General features: G+C 49.7%; 2 protein-coding genes across 4 annotated transcripts in view; one reads left to right on the top strand and one right to left on the bottom strand.

Annotated features, from left to right (window-relative positions):
- Window positions 1–3,274: 3,274 nt before the first annotated feature.
- Window positions 3,275–10,374, top strand: CENPV (centromere protein V). Its single transcript, XM_053367644.1, has 5 exons — window positions 3,275–3,594; window positions 5,417–5,515; window positions 6,869–6,938; window positions 8,647–8,761; window positions 10,103–10,374. The coding sequence occupies exons 1-5, from the start codon at window positions 3,323–3,325 to the stop codon at window positions 10,225–10,227; spliced, it is 681 nt and encodes a 226-aa protein (XP_053223619.1). The 5' UTR covers window positions 3,275–3,322; the 3' UTR covers window positions 10,228–10,374.
- Window positions 10,269–21,368, bottom strand: part of PIGL (phosphatidylinositol glycan anchor biosynthesis class L) — a 45,103-nt gene continuing 34,003 nt past the window's right edge. The window contains exons 5-7 of one of the 3 annotated variants that reach the window (XM_053367642.1): window positions 19,382–19,413; window positions 15,297–15,430; window positions 10,269–10,338 (exon numbers count right to left, since the gene is read on the bottom strand). In XM_053367642.1, the coding sequence (XP_053223617.1) occupies window positions 10,273–10,338; window positions 15,297–15,430; window positions 19,382–19,413 (232 nt within the window). In that variant the 3' untranslated portion in view covers window positions 10,269–10,272. Of the gene's footprint in view, window positions 10,339–10,975; window positions 11,421–13,334; window positions 13,838–15,296; window positions 15,431–19,381; window positions 19,414–21,368 lie in introns of those variants that run through there. The other 2 variants (XM_053367640.1, XM_053367641.1) reach the window with 2 other exon arrangements.

The raw sequence follows: 21,368 nt of genomic DNA, 5'->3' as shown, positions 1-21,368 counted from the left end.
TTCAGTGTTTCTGCTCTGAGGTCTTCCTGTGTGAAACTGATGGGGGGGGGGAACAGGAATGTTTTAACATGAAACAAACCCTGTTGAGTTAAATGGGAAATAATTAAACCCCTTTCTTTGGTTTTAAACTGAATTTAACATTGTCTTTTTAAATTGCCATAACCTGCCTTGGAAACTTATGGCAAAGAGCATAATAATAATAATAATAATAATAATAATAATAATAATAGAGTCCTCATGTCTACGAGTCACATGTATTGACAGCTGTGTATTCCCCTTAAGCAAATCCTGTAATGGATAAATACCCAATAGCCTGCCTTTTGGCGTCCAGTAAAGGCAGCAAGAAAGGTCACAAGAAATAGATGAGGGAGAAGACAGAAGTACTGAGTTTTTAAATGAGGACTAGAATCTTGACACTGAAAAATCATAATGGCGGGCACAGAATTACGATACTGGGGAAGAAGGAAATGAAGGGCTGGCTGGTGAACATGTTATCTCCAGTGACCTTTCCTTCCAATACTTGACAGGAAGGCAAACCAAACGAGTCTGACCAGCTGCGGCAGCTTAGTGGAGTGTTTTAGGCCTGCATCTCTCCTGAGCAGCTCTGGGTGGGGACTGGGGTTTGTCAATACACACTGAAGGCTTTAGGTTACAGGAAAAAATGAGTCAATGTGGAACTTAACTCTTGGGATGCATTCAGAATCAGAAAACCAGAAAGCACTTATTTCTGGCTTCCTTTCCACCTGCTAGGAAACCAAATCTGGGCTTGTGATTTCAAGGCGCTTTGTATTTATTTGTCATTTTAGAAGCAATTCTTAACGACTGAACAATCAGTGTGGCTCTATGGCCCTCCGGCAATGTACCCCTCAGGCCTTGTGACAGCAGACTTCCAAGGAGCTCTGAGGATGTTTTCCTACGTTAAGGATATAAGAACTTGGCTGCTGGATCAGACCTACTGTATCGGGCCAACGGATCATCAAGTCTGATCCAGCAGGCTCTTCTTATGTTCTGTTATGAGCATTATAAGGTCTAAGATATAAAATAAATGTTCATAAATGTACCACGCAAACACATACATAAGTATATGAACCACGTGTCTGAAATAGAACAAGAGAACAATCCTGAAGCCATTTTTACTCTCCCAAATTACCTCAAATATTCCTCTGCAGTGAGGAAGGAAATGGGAAAACCTCCCGTTGTCTCCGTGCTCACAAATCCTGTCTTAACAGCATACCTGTGTATGAATCGAGTGAGCCTGAGACCTGGGTTCAGAAACTGAGTATTTACCATCACAAAAGAATGACCAGACTGCCTAGGTAAATGTAATCAGCGACCATTATCAGGTATCTGGCAGACAGGATTTCTGCTGGAGACCACCCCTTCAGTGATGTATGTCTGATGTTTTGGAGGGTGGTTTTGAGCTACAGAGTGGCAACTTCAAAAGTCTATACAAGGGCTTGTACACCTTGGTTCTGGGTTCCTCCTCCTTCCTGCGTGTGGTGAGTGAGGACCCTGTTGCAACAGTTTTAATAAAGATCAGGCTTACTAGCTGCTTTGCTTCTCAATATTCTCTGGTTGGCCTCTGTTATTTTCTCCTACCGATAGGGAACCTACGTAAGGACTCTATACGGGCTCTTGGGTACCCCATAAGGGAAAAGGAGCAGTTTTTTCTTATAACAGTTCTTAAGTGAAAGGTTGGCACCTCTGCTTCATCCCTATCCAATGTCCTCATTCAGCAGACGACATGCTCAGAGGCACACTAGCCTTTTCCACCGCTTGTCCCCCACAAAACCGGTTCGGGGCTTGACGGAGCCCTACGAAAAAGCTCCTTTCAAATGACTTGCCAGGAACTTGACAATTATCAGCTTTGGGGTTCACAACATCCGGTTCCCATGATCAGCGGTGATCTCATCGCCACCATTAAATGAGACACAGAATTGGCACCCAGTAAGGGTGAGGACTTGCTTAAAGGAGGCATGGATCATTCGCTGTTTACCGCTGAGTCACCTCTGCATGCCTTGGTGTGAGGCTTCATTTATTCGTTAGTTTCTGGATTCATTGTAATTATATTCTGCATCTCCTTCATGGAGCTCAAGGCAACAAACATGCACCTCCTCCTTTCCCTTTTATCTTCCAGCAGCTCTGCAAAGTAGGTCAAGGCTGAGAGATAGGGACTGGCCTAAGGTCCCCTGATGTGCTCTATGCCTGAGTGGGGATTTGAACCCGAATCTCCTCCATGTTCTAGCCTGATACTCAAACCACTTATACCACACTGACTCTTCTTTTCCCCCATATTTTTTTTATTTGATTTTCAGAAATATAAGCATACAACATAAAACAGTACAAAATCCAAATATTGAGATTACTCTGAATCTCCCGACTTCCCCTCGCATCCCTTCCTTTTAATTCTGTTTTCAGCTGCATATCAGTACTTCTCCAATTTTTCCATCTTCCTAAATTATAGGGGACGTGGGTGACGCTGTGGGTTAAACCACAGAGCCTAGGGCTTGCTGATCAGAAGGTCGGCAGTTCAGATCCCTGCAACGGGGTGAGCTCCCATTGCTTGGTCCCTGCTCCTGCCAACCTACCAGTTTGAAAGCACGCAGAGTAGATAAATAGGTACCACTCCGGTGGGAAGGTAAACAGCCTTTCCGTGTGCTGCTCTGGTTCGCCAGAAGCGGCTTAGTCCTGCTGGCCACATGACCCAGAAGCTGTATGCCGGCTCCCTTGGCCAATAAAGCGAGATGAGCGCCGCAACCCCGGAGTTGGCCACGGGGTTTTAAAATTTCAAAATTTCCATTTTATCATGTATATTAAAATGGGAGCAGATGAAAGTAAAAAAAAATGGAAAAACAGATCTGCGAAACAGGCACAAAGAATGAGTGCAGTTGCCCATGGGTTAAAATAACAGAGCACAAGCACAGAAGAACATCAGCGTTATCCGAGTATAAAGTTTAGTTCCAGATTTAAAAGTTTTGCCAGGAAGATGACGGTTCTGCTGTACATGTAAGAAAATAAAAATGCCAGATCATATAAGAAGTGTCTGGAGGTTCTAATCCCCGTGCAAGAAACGTCGACAGCTGGTGCTCGCACCAAAAGTATAGTTCTTATTACAGGTCGATCCGCGTCTCAAGGCCTTTTGCGCTTTTTTGCTCCAGCCTCGGCATCCCCGAAGGAGCCCCCCCGTTTCCCCCCCTCCCCATAGTTCCTCCTCCACGTGGCTCCTCACCGGAGGCGCTGGCACAGCTCTGGAGCGCCCCCGGGCGGCCGAGGCGGCGAGCGCAAGAGGGGCGGCGTGGCGAGGAGAGGGGGAAAAGGAGCTATGGGGAAGGCGAAGAGGACCCCGGCGGCTGCCGCGACGCGCAAAGGCCCCCAGTCCGGCGGCAGGAAAGCTCCCGCTCCGCCTCCGCCGGCCCCGATCCCCTCTTCCCCCCGGGATCGCGCCTCCTCCAAAGGCAAGGCGGCCCCCGCCGCCCCCGCCCCGGAGGAGCTGTGCGCCCTGGCGCTGGGGGCGCAGAAGGAGCGCTGGCTGCAGTTCCAGAAGCGCCAGCGGGTGAGCTGCGAGGAGGCGGCCAGGCTTTTGCTGGACACCTTGTGAGTAAGGATGGAGGGGAGGGGGGCCCGATCCGGGACACGCCCCCGCCCACCTGTGCAACCTGCTTTCCCCTTTTGCTCCCGTGCATCGAAAGCTCCAATCACCGCCGCCGCCGCCGTCCTTTTGGGGGAAGCGTCTTGTTTTTGCACCTGCTGGAGCGCCCAACCTTTTTAGGGTGGTGGGTTCTCGCAAATGCAAGGTGGATGCCCCACCCTTCCAAACGAAGCCCCTCGCCCTTAAAGCACTCTTCTTCCAACTCTACGATTCTATATTTTTCAAGATTTTTTTTTTTAATGTAGCGGGTGGGGATTCCCTGCTCGTCTAAGGCTGCTGTCCTAACACCACTTACCCGGGAGTAAGTCCTAGAACATGGGTAGGCAAACTAAGGCCCGGGGGCCGGATCCGGCCCAATCGCAGATGTTCCGGGAATCAGTGTGTTTTTACATGAGTAGAATGTGTGGTTTTATTTAAAAGGCATCTCTGGGTTATTTGTGGGGCATAGGAATTCATTCATCCGCCCCCCCCTCAAAATATAGTCTGGCCCCCTGCTGAAAAAGCTTGCTGACCCCTGTCCTAGAACCATGGAGTCCATACGGGAATTGAACCTGCAACATTGGAGCTAAACCAACTGAGCTCTCCAGGCATACTTCTGCTGAATCAGCCCATTGATCGGCATTGTCTAAACTGATTGGCAGGTGCTGTCCAGGATCTCAGGCCGGACTTGCCTTTTCCCAGTTTTACCTGGCAATTGTGGGAACTCAACCTGGGACCTGACTCAGACCAAGGTGGCTTCTTGTGTTCCTGCTTCAGCCCTTTATTCTGGACCATGAGGACTAGGATCTTGCTTTGCTTTTATGGATAGGGCCACAACTCTATGACAGAGCGCAAGGTTTGCATGCGGAAGGCCCCATATTCAATCCCAGGCAGCTCCTAATAGCGCTGGGAAAGATGGACCAGGCCTGAGTTGGTATAAAGGCAGCTTTTTAGGTTCTTAACTAGTTTGCTATCGGCCAATAGATGTGGAAGGCCTGACTTCAAATCCCTCTTATGTTAAGAAGCTCACCGGATGGCAGTGGCTCTGGAAATGTTGCTTATTGATGGATTTATTTTCCCCCTTTCCCTGCAAGGTGGCGTACATGGTTCTCCTTTTCTTCCTTTAATCCCCACAACCACCCTGCGAGGTTGGTTAGGCTGAGAGGCAGTGTGACTGGCCCAAGGTGACACCCAGTGAGTTTCATAGCCAAGTGGGGATTCGAACCCTGGTCTTTCCTGGGTCCTAGCATGACACTCTAACCATTGCACCACCACCGGCTCTCTTTTCCTCCCCAGTGAGAGATACAAAGTTCATCTTCTGCAATTTCACTGCTTCCAGAAATGGTAAATACCGTATTTTTCACTCTATAAGATGCACCTGACCATAAGACGCACCTAGTTTTAGAGGAGGAGAACAAGAAAAAAAATGTTCTCTCCCTCTCTGCTCAGCGCCTCTCCAGCAAAGCGGGAGGAGAAAGGGAAGGGGTTCCGTTTCTCGTCCCGCTTCGCTGAAGGGGCGCTGCACAGAGAGGGAGAGAATTTATTTTTTTCTGTTCTCCTTCTCTAAAACTAGCAGCACCTTTCCAGTGAAGCGAAGCTTCAACGAAAGCTGCGCAGCCTGCATTCGCTCCCTAAGATGCACACACATTTCCCCTTACTTTTTAGGAGGGGAAAAGTGCGTCTTATAGTGAAAAATACGGTAGTTGGCCAGCAAGGCAAAAGTGCATTGATTCAGACCTCGAAGGAGCATTAACGAACCTCTGTTCTTTCCCCTCTCTCTCCCTCTAGCGAGTACCAAGGGCTGGTGAAGCACACAGGGGGCTGTCACTGTGGGGCTGTACGCTTTGAAGTCTGGGCATCGGCCGACCTCCACGTCTTTGATTGCAAGTGAGTGTCATCCACAATCCCTCTCCACCAACCCTTTCCACTTTGAGGGGGGTTTACGGAAAGCGTTCAGAAAGCACACCAACACACAGGGAGTTCATGGGCGTAGCAGCATGGTCAAACACAAGAGCTGCTCTTTCAGAGAACTGTTCCTGGAATGTGGCGCTTTTGCCCACAGTCCCAATCTCATGCACTCCACTCACACGTCCAGAGTTTGTTTGGTTTCCCCCACATTTATACCTTGTGAAACAAATACCCCCCGGAGCGTGTTGGACATCGTGCCCACGGGGAACTGATGCTCAAGAATTAGCGATCCTTTCCAAGTGTTTTTCAAAAATCTGTTTCACTAAACCAGAAAAAGAATGTAGAACTCGCAAAGCAGTGGCATAAGTGGGTGTAAAAACCAATTTAAAAACAGGAGTTCAGGGAATTCAGAGAGATTAAAACAGGATTCAATCTTAGGGGGTCAAAGTAATCCTGGGCAAAAAGGTAAGTCTGCAGAAAGCATCTCCAGCAGCTGATGGTTGTTGCATCATATATGGCAGCAGGAAGGGCATCCCATAATATTGAGGGCAACTGCAGAAAATGCCCCTTTTTGGGTCACTGGCCTATGATATTCTGTAGGGTGCGGTGCTGCAAATAGAATTTCTTCAGATGATCCTTTTTCCCCCTCTGCAGGCCAGGTCCTTATCAGGATCTACTTCTTGGGCCAAATCTGAGAGTTGGGTTGCCCACCTGTCCAAATTCCTTTTGCTTTGCAAGTCTCCCCATGCTCCCCCTTTAAGCCCCTGATCTTGAAGGCTTAAAAGGGAGCTGTGGGAGACTCACAAAATGCTGTGAAAGTATCTCCCTCCTTTAGGTCCCTAAACTCATGGGCTTCAAAGGGAAGTGTGGGGAGACTTGGAAAAGGCTTTGCAAGTTTCCTCCCAAGATTTGAGACAAAAAGGTAGGGAGGGAGACTTGCAAAGCCCTTTGTGAGTCTCTCTGTGCTCCCAGTTCAAGCCTGTGGAGGCTCAAATAGGAGCGTGTGAGCTGTTTTAAGTGCTTTGCAAAAGCCTCTTTGTGCACAACATACTTCAAAGGGCCTCTTTGCAAAGGGCTATAAATCCCTGCTCAGCTGATGAGGTAATTAAATCCTGCTGTCTCGACAGTGTGATCTTGTTCCCTACTGGGACGTAAATCTAATGCAGAATTATACCCTGCCCTCCCACTCGTCAGCTGACACCTCCTGTACGGTCAGCAGAGGAGTGGGTGGGCGTGGTTTGATCCTGCAGGACTATACGGGCGTGGGGGGCAGGTGGCCTTTCAGGTAACTTAGTCCTGACTTCTTTAATCTTTCTCTCCTGCCTTTTCCAGTTGCAGCATCTGTGTGAAGAAGCAAAACAAGCATTTCATCGTTCCTGCCTCGCACTTCAAGTTGCTGAAGGTAGGTTTGGCGAGTTGGGGAGGGTGCGCCCAACAGCTGCACAACATCCCCAGACTGCAAAGACAGGTCTGGATTCACCCTTTCTCCCTATTCTGCCCATCTCCTTTCCCAATTGCAATGGTGACCATACCCTTGCTTTTCTGAGGCAGGACTTTGCTTTGCCCTTTGACCTCTCTGGCTGCAAAACAACTTGCACAGAAACTTGGCTGCCAATCTAGATAAAAGTTGACGCCTCGGCTCTTGCCTTTGGCAATGAAGGCAGCAAGCAGCTGCTGTTCCAGGCCTGGGGGAGCCTCTGGCTGCCCCCCAGATGTCCCAAGGCTCCCGCTCCCAGTGGAATGACGGCAGTTGGCAGCCCAGCAACATCGGAAGGACTGCTGGACTATTCCCAAAGCCAGATTCTCTCCCTCCACCTATGGGATTCTTTCTTCTATTTTATGATACCTCGGGCACTGCTTCCATTTGCAGAAATCTCAACGGGGTTTTCAAGGGAACAAACACATATTAAAACAGTTTAAATGAGGAGAAACGGACCGATGGAAAACAAAAAGGCAAAAGTCAAGAGGAGGGGCTGGTCAGATCAGGATGCTGAAGAGGCTGGAGGAGTTGCCAGCTGATGACCCCAGAGAGGGACCCAGTGGGTGAAGGGGGGGTTGAGGGCATTCCTGAGCGTGGGAGGAGCCACCCCAAAGCACGCCCTGCATGCCCCACCAGGTGACAATCCGCAGGTCACAGCTTCTATCAGCAAGCTCTCCTCCTGATGATCCTGTATAGGGGAAGGTAGCCCTACAGGTAAGCTGGTCCTGAGTCGTTCAGGAAATTGTATGCTAATGCATAAGGAGAGACCTGCTGGACTCAGCTAGTCCAGGACAATCGTAGAGTTGGAAGGGACCCTGAGAGTCATCTAGTCCACCCCCTGCAATGCAGGACTCTCAGCTAAAGTGACTGGGAGCAGCCGCCAGGACCACATAACACCGGTCCTGAGAGATTTGCAATGGCTCCCAGTACGTTTCCGAGCACAATTCAAAGTGTTGGTGCTGACCTTGAAAGCCCTAAACGGCCTCGGTCCAGTATACCTGAAGGAGCGTCTCTACCCCCATCATCCAGCCTGGGCACAGATCCAGCACAGAGGGCCTTCTGGCGCTTCCCTCATTGCGAGAAGTGAGGTTATAGGGAACCAGGCAGAGGGCCTTCTCGGTAGTGGTGCCTGCCCTGTGGAACGCCCTCCCTTCAGATGTGAAGGAAATAAGCAGCTATCTCATCTTTAAAGACATGTGAAGGCAGCCCTGTTTAGGGAAGTTTTTAATATTTTAATATTTATTGCACTTGATTGGGAGCCGCCCAGAGTGGCTGGGGAAACTCAGCCAGATGGGTGGGGTATAAATAATAAGTTATTATTATTATAAGGCATCCCTGGCAGAGAGCTATCTAACCTCTGCTCAAAACCCTCCAAGGAAGGGAGTCCAGCACCTCCCGGGGGAGACCACTATCAAACAGGTCTTCCTGGCTGCTGGATTCTGCACCAGCTGTGGCTCCCTTAACCAGCCTCAAGGGCAGGCTCACAAAGAGTGTTCTGCAGGGATCCGACCTTACAAGTTGGTTGTGGGGCGCACTGCGCTCATTGGCGCAAAACGCTTTGGGCGCCTCGGGAAAAGCACCTTGTCTAGAAAAGCTTAAGTGTCATGCTGTTGTCGTCCTTTTCGCCAAGGGTGCCGACAGCCTCACCACTTACACCTTCAACACCCACTGCGCCCAGCACACCTTCTGCAAGACATGCGGCGTCCAGAGCTTCTACACGCCCCGCTCCAACCCAGACGGATACGGTAGGGAGTTGTCCTCAGGGGGCCTGAGGCTTGAAGAGGGTGGCAGGGGGGGGGAGTCTTCCTTGGTTTGCTGCTTTCTGTACAGCTTCCCCCTCCCAATGCAACTGATAGTGTTACATTGCAGCACAGGGTGCTCCAACTTGGGGTTCCAGCGATCCTTTCCCAGTATACTCCATTCCAGTCGCCCTCCTTCACTCCCAAACAGACAAGTCAGCATTCTGTGGCTGCTGAAGACCCCCAGTCCTAATAAGGTGCTTTTAGGGGTGTTTCGAACGAGTGAGAGTTCTTTTCTTAAAGACTTCTGTACTCCTGCAAAACTGGAGGGTTCTCCCAAGCCTGACAGTATCTCCATCCTGCGTACGGATGGTGCCCTTTTGACTATGTAAGAACCAGCGCTTGGAGAATTGAGCCTGCTGTCAGGTGGCAGGCCTGTGGCCCCTAAAAGGTTGTTGGACTCCATCTCGCATAATCCCTGTTGGTTGGCCATGATAGTTGTGGGTTGATGGGAGTTGGAGTCAGGGCTGGATTTAGGTTTGATAAGGCCCTAAGCTACTGAAGGGTTGCAGGTGGCGCTGTGGGTTAAACCACAGAGCCTAGGACTTGCCGATCAGAAGGTCAGCGGTTCGAATGCCTGCAACGGGGTGAGCTCCTGTTGCTCGGTCCCTGCTCCTGCCAACCTAGCAGTTCGAAAGCACGTCAAAGTGCAAGTAGATAAACAGATACCACTCCGGCGGGAAGGTAAACAGCGTTTCCATGGTTCGCCAGAAGCGGCTCAGTCATGCTGGCCACATGACCCGGAAGCTGTACGCCGGCTCCCTCGGCCAGTAAAGCGAGATGAACGCCGCAACCCCAGAGTCGGCCACGACTGGACCTAATGGTCAGGGGTCCCTTTACCTTTTAAGCTACTGAAGGAGCCCTTTATATGTCCAGCTCTCCTTTGTCAACAACAAATTGTCGTTGCTTTTGGTGTTGAATATATGCTGTATGGTAATTTATGGACCTAATAGGTATCTAAAGCCATTAGCACATAACAAATAGGAGCCTACACGACACAAAACACTGTTGCTGTATGTAGGTTTTATTTTATTTGTTTTTTTATCTTACATTTTGGAAATGTACATCCAGTTTTTTCCCCTTTAAATTTTTTGGGGGCCACCAAGAGAGTGGGGCCCTAAGCTATAGTTGGTTAGCTTATACGTAAATCCGGCACGTAAATTGGGAGTCTAGCAGCATCTGTAGAGCCACAGTTTCACCATACCTGGGACAAAAACACAAGAGTTCAGGGGACCATCCCTAGGAGACCGAGAGCATTGCCTGATGAAGCTTCTCTCCTTCTCTCAGGAATAGCTCCGCACTGCCTGGACGAGGGGACAGTCAGCAGCGTCACCATAGAGGCCATCAACGGCAAGGAATGGGAGAAGGCTGTGAAGGGACACCCCACCATCAGGAGTATGTCCAAAGAGTGACCCAGCCCGTTCTGGTAGGGCAGCGGCCCCCTAGGCTGGTCATTCTCAATACACACACCCCATAGCCCATCTGTCCTGGATTGCTGAGAGATCGATCTCTGTTTCAAATACCTTTGGGAAATAAAACTTGTATTTTTGTAAAACAAACCACTCTCTGCTGCATACTCTCTGACCCGGAAGCTCAATGGAACAGAAGGGGTCTTAAGATTTGCTGCCAGCCAGTGTAGACAATACTGAGCTACGCAAACTTAAATCCAAGGAAGCTCCCTACATTCTTTGGTGTGCCTTGTGGAAATACACAGGAACCAGATGGTCTTGAAAGACCTACACTGGCTCCCAGTACGTTTCCAAGCACAATTCAAAGTGTTGGTGCTGACCTTGAAAGCCCTAAACGGCCTCAAAGGCCCAGTATATCTGAAGGAGCGTCTCCACCTCCATTGTTCTGCCCGGACACTGAGGTCCAGTGCCGAGGGCCTTCTGGCAGTTCCCTCGCTGCGAGAAGTCAAGTTACAGGGAACCAGGCAGAGGGCCTTCTCGGTGGCGGCGCCCGCCCTGTGGAACACCCTCCCACCAGATGTCAAAGAGAAAAATAACTACCAAACTTTTAGAAGACATCTGAAGGCAGCCCTGTTTAGGGAAGCTTTTAATGTTTAATAGGTTATTGTGTTTAAGTGTTTTGTTGGAAGCTGCCCAGAGTGGCTGGGGAAACCCAGCCAGATGGGTGGAGTATGAATAATAAATGTAGTATTATTATTATTATTATTATTATTATTATTACTACTGGACCTCGGGACTCCATAAGGCAAAGGTGGAGGCTGAAATCAGTGAGAGACTTGAGTCACATGCTGTATGTGAGGACATCAATATAAATAAGGGAGCCTCTCAAATAATGTAGTGGCATTTGGGGTGGGTTGAAGGCCAGGTCCTCAGTGTGGCTCCTGCAATCTTAGTGAGTTAAAATCATGTCTGCTTTCTCACATTTTCATCTATTTATTTACAGACTGGATAAACATTGGTTTGCATTCTTACCCCACCCTTCCTCAGGTGACGTACCTGGTTCTCCTCCACATTTTCTCATCGCCACAAACTTGCGAGGTAGACCGGGCCAAGAGACACAGCAGATGGCCAGAGGCAACCCAGGGAGAGGGAAAGCCTCCTAGCTGAGTAGGATTTGAACTCGGGTTTCTCCCACTCTAGCGATAATTATTATTATTATTATTATTATTATTATTATTATTATTATTATTATTTATACCCTGCCCTCCCTGGCCAGGGTGGCTAACATCAATAAAATCACAGTAAAAACCATAATGGGGGGAGCAATTTAAAATACAGGTTAAAATGCAATTTAAAATGCAGCCTCATTTTAAAAGTAGCCGATAGATCAAGACCATAAGGGGAGGGAAACATAAGGGTCAGACTGAGTCCAAACCAAAGGCCAGGCGGAACAGCTCTGTCTTGCAGGCCCTGCGGAAAGATGTCAAGTCCCGCAGGACCCTAGTCTCTTGTGACAGAGCGCTCCACCAAGTTGGGGCCAGTACTGAAAAGGCCCTGGCTTAGTTGAGACCAATCTAACCACCTTGCGACCTGGGACCTCCAAAATGTTGTCATTTGTGGACCTTAAGGTCCTCCGCGGGGCATACCAGGAGAGGCAGTCCCGTAGGTATGTGGTTCCTAGGCCACATTATACCACACCCAGCTCTAGAACCACATTTTGGGGAACCTTCAGCCCTCCACAGGGCTGTTGCTTAGCCTCAGGTGTTGGGGATGATGGAGTTGGGAGTCCAAAGGCATCTAGAAAGCACTACATATGCCATCCAAGAAGTTCAGCACACAAAAGGTGCTCCAACTTCATCCCCACGTGAGCTTGTAAGGGACGTCCGGCTGAGGATGGGTGTGATGGATGTGTTTGCTGCCAAGCTAGTTAAAGATAAAATTCCAGGCATCAAGCCACTTCTGCCTGGTAGATACTAGAAATTCAAAACCAAATACAGGAATTCAAACAAACGCGTCCGTGCTTTCTCAGTCAGTTGACTCTTCTGAATCTTGGTGACGTTTTTTTCGACCAGCATGCCCATCAAGGCAGGGCACGCCTGTTACTTCCTTTGTTCTGTGAATAGCTAGTTCCGGGGACTGACCCCTCTCTATTTCTCCCTCCGAATCGGACGACAAACTAGAAAAAGGCTCTTTAGGCTCTTGGTAAGTGCTTCCAAGCCCCCTCCCCTCTCTAGCTGCCCCCCTTTCCCTGACAATGGGTGGCTGACCCAAGGCCCACCCACCAAAGTTCAAGGATAAGAGAGGTTTGGGCTGAGTCTTCCATGCACGCCACTTGGGACTTTACTTACCGTATTTTTCGCTCTATAACACGCACCCGACCATAACACGCACGTAGTTTTTAGAGGAGGAAAACAAGGGGGAAAAAATATTCTAAACGAAAAAGTGGATGTATGATTTTTGTGGTTCATGCTGTGGCCACAGACATGTGATCTGACAGTGAGTTTGGCGTAGCCCAATGCAAAAATCCTGAGGATCCATGTGGATCCATGCTTTGTAACCACATTTTTGCACCACTGTGGCTCCAGGCAACAGTGGGTGCGTGATTTTTTTGGTGCAAGATGTAGCCATGGACATGCTATGTGATCTGATGGTGAATTTGGGGTGACCCAGTGCAAAAATCCTGAGGATCCATGTGGATCCGTGCTTTGTAACCACATTTTAAGTGGGGAGGGAAGGAAAAGCACTCAAGGGACAAGGAGCACGCGTGGGGTGTGTGGAGAAGGATGCTGCTAATAATGAAGAAGAGGGGTATAAGGGGAGAAGGCTCCTCTCCTCTCCCGCTTTGCTCCTTTAAAGAAGCAGGCTCTCTGTCCCTCTCTCCTCCCCACTCAGCGGCTCTTCTCCCGCTTTGCTGTTTCAAAGCGAGGCACGGAGGAGGGAAGGAAGGGGAACCATGGAACCTCTGTTCACGACTGCAGCAGATTCCCCCCCCCCGCCACCCGTAGGCATTCCCTCCATAACACGCACAGACATTTCCCCTTACTTTCTAGGAAGAAAAAAGTGAGTGTTATGGTGCAAAAAATACGGTACTTGCCTGGGGGAGGCCGCACTTTTCAGCAACTGTGTCCATTTATTGCTAAATCGCTTTGAGGTGCTTTTACAGGAAGTGGTGCGTAAGTGGAATGATAAAAAGAGACTTTTGAAAAAAGTTGGCACACTGTAAACATTGGCAAAGTGAAGTCATTCCAGGATAAATCCTCTCCTTCGGCGCCCATCTCTCATATAATCTATGTCGCCTTGTAAATTTCCGTCTTGCTCGCCTTCGCAGAATCGGGCACAGATCAGTGCTTAGTTTCTCGGACATCCGTCATCTCAGCCAGACTGCGTCAGCGGGATGGAAAGACCTTGTGCCCTCCTCGGCTCAGTGAGAGTTTTAAGGAGGATCTCCCTCCTCCAGCCTCTCTCGCTCCTGCCAATCTCCCAAGCATCCTGAGAGTAAAAGGGCCCTTCCCTGTCAGAGGCTGCGAAGCGAGTTGATCACCACGTAGCGCGAGAAGAACAGGTAGAGGCGTCGGAACCAGAGGAGCTGGCTGTGGTGGCACTGCATGGCTCTCTGGAAGGACAAGAGAACAACATCCTCTTTTCAATTGTGACTTGGGGTTAGGCCGACAGAGGAATCAGAAGGACGCCTTGGGTGAAGCAGAACTTTCTCTTCCCTCGCCTGTTTGGTTGCTGCCCCTGTCCTGGTTCTGTGGAACGCTTTCTCCGGTGAGGTCTGCCCAGACCAACATTAAGATACTTCCGGCACCCACTCAAAACCTCTCTCTTCTCCCAAGAATTTGACACAGTCAATTTCCTTTAGTTAAAAAGGGTTTCTGGTAGGAGAGGAGAAGAAAGATCTGCCCTGGAGAGTCGAGGCCAGTCAGAGGAGACAATACAGGCCTCAACAGGCAAATCGTCTGACCTCTTCTGTTTCACACACAGTCCTACCTTGGTTTTCAAACAGCTTAGTTCTTGAATGTTTTGGCTCCCGAACACCGCAAACACGGAAGTGAATGTTCCGGTTTTTGAACGTTCTTTGGAACCCGAACATCCGATGGGGCTTCCACAGCTTCTGATTGGCTACAGGAAGCTCCTGCAGCCAATCAGAAGTCTCGCCTTGGTTTTCAAACATTTTTGGAAGTTGAACAGACTTCTGGATTGGATTCCATTCGAAAACCAAGGTACGACTGTACTCTTGGGGTTGGGATTCTAATACAACCTTCATCTAAATTGAGTAAGCTTTTTGCAACCCATTTCTCACAGATAATCTTACAGGGGCAACATGCGGGTGGTGTGGGGGCCGGAGGCAAAAAGTGGGCGGGGCCCTGGGTGTGATTTTGGCCTCTTGTGCAGTGGGCTACATTCTAGTCATTATTACGATTTATTGCATTTATATCCCTCCTCTCCCAGCGAAGGAGCGCAGGGTGCTCAAAACCAGAGGTTTCTCTCTCTGTGTGTGTCTGTCTGTCTCATGCACACACACATATAGGCACGTAATTATCTGAATCCAGCCGCTATCACAGCTCAAGACACATCCCAGGCAGGCCAAAGCACTAGAGGAGATCACAAAACAAGGGTGATGAGAGTCATGACCTGGAGAGAATGCCAAGGGCCGGATAGAGAGGCCTGGAGGGCCACATCCATGGGCCTGAGGTTACCCACCACCTGCTCTAATGCTTCTGTCAGAAACAGCCCCACATCACCCAAATGAGGGTATGGGCTGACAAGAGCACTCAGAAGGGGGCAAAGCAAGTCTGGTGCATGGGGTGCCCTGGGGAGCACCCTAGGTCCAGATCTGACAGCTGTAGAGGGCCACATCTGGCCCCTGAGGTTCCCTGCCCTTCATTTTGAACATGGTAGAACCAGTGTTTGCAGAAGGGACTGTGCAGATGGCTGGTTGTCTTGAAAAGCAGCAACTCTTGAGAACCTCAAGTTCATTTTCAAGGCTGCTGGGTGAGTGGGAAGATGATGATGATGATTGAAATTGGAATGGGCTGCACTAGGAACTCTGGATATCCTATGGCTCTCACCTTGGCTAAGTCTGCATCCTTTCTTGCCAACACAACCAGAACATCCGGGCTCCGAAGGTAACTGATGGGGGCATCTAGGATGGAGATATACTTGCGGAAAAGGTTCACCGTCTCCAGGGTGAGGACTTGGCAACCTGGGTGGGGGAAACAGAGAAAAAAGAGCTAGTGAGATCCAGCTTGCTTTCTGTGCTGTCTTACCTTTTACAGTGCAACCCAACACGTGTTTACTTGGCAGTAAGTTCAATGGTGTTCAGGTGGGGCTTCCGACCAGGTTAAGTGGGCAGGAGATTTTAGCCTTAGATGGGATAGTTGCAAGTGTGATAGTGAATAGTATTATTCCAATAGGTTTCTCTGGCACAGTGCTCTACTTGGAAGTAAGCCCGACTGAGTTCAGTTTATTCCTTCCTAGGATTCACACTCTGTGTCAGGTGCAAGACCAAACACCACCGCAAAAATATGCAAAGCTAGGATAACCAATAAAACCTATCAAGCTGAACTTGAGTCAGTGCTGCTGCAGCAAAAAAGGCCAATGCTATTCTGGGCTGCATCAACAGAAGTCTAGTGTCCAGATCGTGGGTAGGCAAACTAAGGCCCGATGGCCAGATCCAGCCCAATCGCCTTCTAAATCCGGCCCATGGACGGTCTGGGAATCAGCGTGTTTTTAACATGAGTATTTAACATGTGTGCTTTTATTTAAAATGCATCTCTGGGTTATTTGTGGGGCATAGGAATTTGTTCATTCCCCCCCAAAAAATATAGTCCGCCCCCCCACAAGATCTGAGGGGCAGTGGACTGGCCCTCTGCTGAAAAAGTTTGCTGACCCCTGCTCTAGAGAGACATTTACAGCCCTCCCTGAAGATGCTCTCCAAGTCAAGCCTTCGCCAAGCTCCAGGCGCTTTGGACTACAACTCCCAGGACGGCTGGGGCTGATGGGAGCTGTAGTCCAAGGCAGCTGGAGGGCGCCAGGTCAGCAGAGGCTGCTCTAGGCTGCCAGCATCGCTGCTCCCTTGGGATGATGCGTCCCATGGCATGTCGTAAGTGGACATTCCCAACAGATGGCGCTGTCTGACCCTGAACTAGCCAAATCTGACTGGGGGGTGATTTGCAAGCTCCAGGCGCTGCTTGCTGCTTTTGCTAGGATGAAAAGGGACACCCCACCTGCTGCCCTCACCCTCATTTTCCCCAGAATACCCGTCTGTGGCTGCCAGGCCACCCATACTGGGGCGCTGTAAGATTTTCCCTTTGCTGCTGCGACATTCTCTGCAAATGCAACATCATTTTCTCTTGTCTTATAGACTACTTGGCTATAATAATAATAATAATAATTATTATTATTATTATTATTATTATTATTATTATTATTATTATTTATACCCTGCCCTCCCCAGCCAAGGCCTGTAAAGAAGACCTCAAAGCGGTTTACAAAAAGAATTTGTGAAACACCCCCCCCAACTATTTGAAACCTTCAGGAAAATAAATAAACTCGGCAATAAGCTAAAAGCAGCATTAAAACAACGCATAAACTTTGCCTAAACAATGACATTTTTGGCAGGTGGCGAAAGGGGACAGTGAAGGTGCCCGGTTGATATCAAAAGGCAGGGAGTTCCAAAGTGCAGGTGCTGCCACACTAAAAGGCCCATTTCTTACAAATGTGGATGGGCATTTTATGGCACTTGTAACTGCACCCATTCTGCAGATCAAAGTATCGAGTGGGACTAGATTGGGTAAGGCGATCTTGCAGCTAAACTGGTCCCAAGCTGTTAAGGGCTTTGTATACTAAGAGTAGCACCTTGAACTTGGCCCGGTGTAAACGACATTCAGGACTTAATAGCTCTGGGGCCAGGCTGTCTGAAACACCCCTGGGTTGCACCCAATGCTAATCCCGCTCAGAGCAGACACATTGAAACCAATGGATATGACTAATTTTGGTCCATTCATTCTAAGAGGTCGACTCTGATAAGAGCTGCGTGGCATCCAGACCCAGGTGAACCTCCCCGGGTCTCAAGACCAGCCTCAGAAGCCCAAGCTATAGTCCAGCCATCTGGACATTGTGCATTTTGGGGCACGAGGGACGGGGTCTTTTTCGGGCATGTGGTGGTGGCCCCACAAAGAGCTCCTCCTTGACTGGCTTCTAAGAAGGCCCTGGAATCTGTGTTAAGCTGCTTCTTAACACATGACTTGTGACATTGTTTCAAAGTGACTGTTTCTTAATTACTCTCGTAACTTTTGGGGTGGCTGCCTTAGCCCGTTAGGGACGCTGGTGGCGCTGTGGGTTAAACCACAGAGCCTAGGACTTGCTGTTCAGAAGGTCGGCGGTTTGAATCCCCGCCATGGAGTGAGCTCCCGTTGCTCGGTCCCTGCTCCTGCCAACCTGCTTAGTCCCTCCTCCTGCCGAAGTGCAAGTAGATAAATAGGTGCGACTCCGGCGGGAAGGTAAACGGCATTTCCATGCGCTGCTCTGGTTCACCAGAAGCGGCTTAGTCCTGCTGGCCACATGACCCGGAAGCTGTACGCCGGCTCCCTCGGCCAGTAAAGCGAGATGAGCGCCACAACCCCAGAGTCGGCCATGACTGGACCTAATGGTCAGGGGTCCCTTTACCTTTACCGTAGCCCTTTAGACACAGGGATGGGGACCCCCAAGCCCCAAATGTAGCCCTGCAGCCCTCGCTATGTGGCCCTTGGGGCTCTCCCCAGGCCATGCCCCCTCGCCAGCCCTGCTTCGCAACCTCCTTCAGTGTTTTCGCCTGACTTTGGAGGGTAAATGTGCTTCCTGCAGAAAGGTCAGATTGAGATTCCTTGCTCCGCCCATGTTTACATCTGGCCCTGCCCACCACCACCATGTGGCCCTCAGAAGGTTTGCTGGGAGGGAATTGTGGCCCTTGGGCTGAAAGAGACTTGTTACCACTGCTCAAAGATCTCAAATATGGGGTTGGGGAACTGCGTCAGACGTATCTTCTGGGACAGCAGGCGCTGTGTTAATACTTGGGTTCAAATGCCCACTTTGCTGCCTTCCAAGTTAGATTTGGGGGGGGGGTGAGTGACAGAAGCTGGAATTGCAGGGGGGCAGAATTGATGAGAGAGGGGGGAATATTTTTGTGTGTGTCCCTTCTGTTTGTGGAGCGAGCCGGGAAGCCAAAAAGCAAGAGGCCTCTCGGAAAATAGCAAGCGCTCCTTTCTGCAACTCTCCACAGCTCAGGTGGATTTTGGGATTTGCAGGAAGGCACAGGAGCAGGTGGTTCCCGCGGACAGACGCGCTTTGGGTCGGCTGCCCTCCAGGCCCCGACGTCACTGCTGCCCCCCCTCCAAGGCCCCCACTTAAGCCCTCCTAATGTGACAGCCTCTCATGGCTGCCAGATCAAATTAAGACCTGCCGGGAACGGCAGCTATATTTGGAATCAGCTTAGCCTAAAGCGGCCAGGCGGGCGTTCCCTGGGCCTTGGGCGATTGTGGGTCAGGGAAGAGGGTGACGTCAATCGGAGGAGTCGTGGGCGGCGGCAGGCTGCCTCGGTGGCGGAGCAGCGCAGAGGGGAGCCCGTGGTTTGGGAGGGGATGCCGGTGGCGGTCAGGGTACCCACCTGACCCCAGCAGCACTTTGCAGACAGGCGGCCGAATCTCACCCACCCCTAGCCGGCTCTGCTGTTGGGCAAGGTGGGGCAGGCCCCTTTGGACCGTGCCTTTTGGAACGTCACTAAAGGGCAGCAAATTTTTTCCATTTTTTCATTAATAATCTATAATTGTACGGATTCTTCTCCTACTCAGCCATGAAGCTCAGCTTAACCTATCTTGCAAGGTTGTTTGGGGGATTAAATGAGGAACGGGGAGAACTGTGTATCTGCCGCCTTGGCAAAAAAATATAGGGTATAAATGCAATCAATCAACCACTCAGAAATATTGCCTAAGCCACCCAACGCTATTATATCCTGCAGCTGTGAGTTGCACAGTTATGTGTCGGGTGCGCTGTGTGTTTGTGTGCCCTTCTCTTTGCACCGGACGACTATGCGCAATCTGCTGTCGTACTGGAAGGCTTTTAAAAAAATGGTCAGGAAAAATCCCCCAATAATAAATAAATAAGCAATGATAAACACCTTCTGGAAACTTCTTCTCGGAATGCAGGTGCCTGCAAAATACAAACAGAACAGGGGTGAGTAAACACTGCGTGGGGCTGAATCCAGCTACCTTCAGCAGAATTGCAAAGTCTCACTCCTCAAGCAATGCTGCACTCTTGGAGGACTAAAACTTTAAAAATCTGTCAGTGACACCGGTTTGTCAACAAATGGTTAATCTGATTGACTTGCATTAATCAAACAGTTGTTTTTTTAAAAAAATCTGTGGTGGGTTAGGGAGGCTTTTTCCAGCCCGAGGGCCGACTTTTCTTCTGGGAAACCTTCCGAGGGCCACATGGCGCTGGTGGGTGGGGCCAGAGGCAAAAGTGGGCGGGGCAACCCATGTAAATTTTTGTACAGTAGGTTAGTTTCTACGCACATCATTCTCTGCGCGCCGTCCAGATGAAGAGGAGCCGCGATCAAAGTTCAAGGAAAACGAGCCAGGGAAAATGATCTTGCGTGCAAAGCAGGGCCAGTGATCCTTCTCCTTTTGAACCCCCCCTCAGCAGTAAACACTGCTGGGCCAGGCAACGTGCAGCGGGCAAGCCTACCTCACAGTTGTGAGGACGAAACACGAGAAAACACACGTGCCAAAATGTTTAGGGAAGCTTTTAATGTTTGATGTATTATGGTATTTTAATATTTTGTTGGAAGCTGCCAAGAGTGACTGGGGAAGCCAAGCCAGATGGGCGGGATATAAATAATAAATAATTATTATTATTATTATGCCTCAAACTCTGTCGAAGAAGGGAGGGATACAAATGCCAGAGAAACCAGCCCTTCAGCTCTCCAGCTCTATAATCCAAAGCAGCTTCTTACAGACACAAACACAACAGCATTCAATGCAATGAATTTTGGAAGATAAAAGAAAGCCCTTATTCATGCTTAGTTATACTGTGGAACTCCCTCCCACTGGAGCCAGTGATGGCTGTCAATCTGGATGGCTTTAATAGAGGATGAGGCAAATTCACGCAGGAGGAGAGGGCGACTGGTGGCTCCTAGGCTGCGCTCTGCCCTCCACAGTTAGAGGCAGCGATGCTTCTGCGTGTCAGTGCTGGAAACCGCAGGAGGGGAGAGAGGGTCCTGCTTGCAGGTTTCCTATAGTGGCATCTGGCTGGCCACTATGAGAATTTTGTTGTTGTTGTTTAGTCGTTTAGTCGTGTCCGACTCTTCGTGACCCCATGGACCAGAGCACGCCAGGCACTTCTGTCTTCCACTGCCTCCCGCAGTTTGGTCAGACTCATGCTGGTAACCTCGAAAACACTATCCAACCATCTTGTCCTCTGTCGCCCCCTTCTCCTTGTGCCCTCCATCTTTCCCAGCATCAGGGTCTTTTCCAGGGAGTCTTCTCTTCTCATGAGGTGGCCAAAGTCTTGGAGCCTCAGCTTCAGGATCTGTCCTTCCAGTGAGCACTCAGGGCTGATTTCCTTAAGAATGGAGAGGTTTGATCTTCTTGCAGTCCATGGGACTCTCAAGAGTCTCCTCCAGCACCATAATTCAAAAGCATCAATTCTTCGGCGATCAGCCTTCTTTATGGTCCAGCTCTCACTTCCATACATCACTAGGATGCTGGAATACCAGGTGGTCCCCACTTGGTCTCATCCAGTTCTTCCCATGTTGTTCTGCTCTCCGGAAGGCCAGTAGGGGGCAGCAGCGGCAGCAGCAGCGACCTCACAGCTGCTCTTTCCAGCTTGCCTTTTGCAAGTTACACCATTGCAGCCAAAAAGGGTGGGGTGTGATTAGGCGGGGGGGGGGGGGAAGAGAGAGAGAGAGACCCAGTACCTTACGGAACTCTGTGCAATAATGCAAAGAAATCTTTATTGCAGTGGTTCAAAATAGTGTGTCACCGGGTGAGGAGGGAAGCCAGGGGTGGATAGGGGCTTCTTGCTTATTTGGATAGTTAGCCTTGGTGAAGATTTGACGTTTTCATCCCCAAAAAAGTTTTTGATTTGAGTTTCCACTGAAATGA

Source organism: Podarcis raffonei, chromosome 15, assembly GCF_027172205.1.
Source record: "Podarcis raffonei isolate rPodRaf1 chromosome 15, rPodRaf1.pri, whole genome shotgun sequence".
Lineage (NCBI taxonomy): Eukaryota > Metazoa > Chordata > Lepidosauria > Squamata > Lacertidae > Podarcis > Podarcis raffonei.
This window is presented reverse-complemented; position numbering and strand designations above follow the sequence as displayed.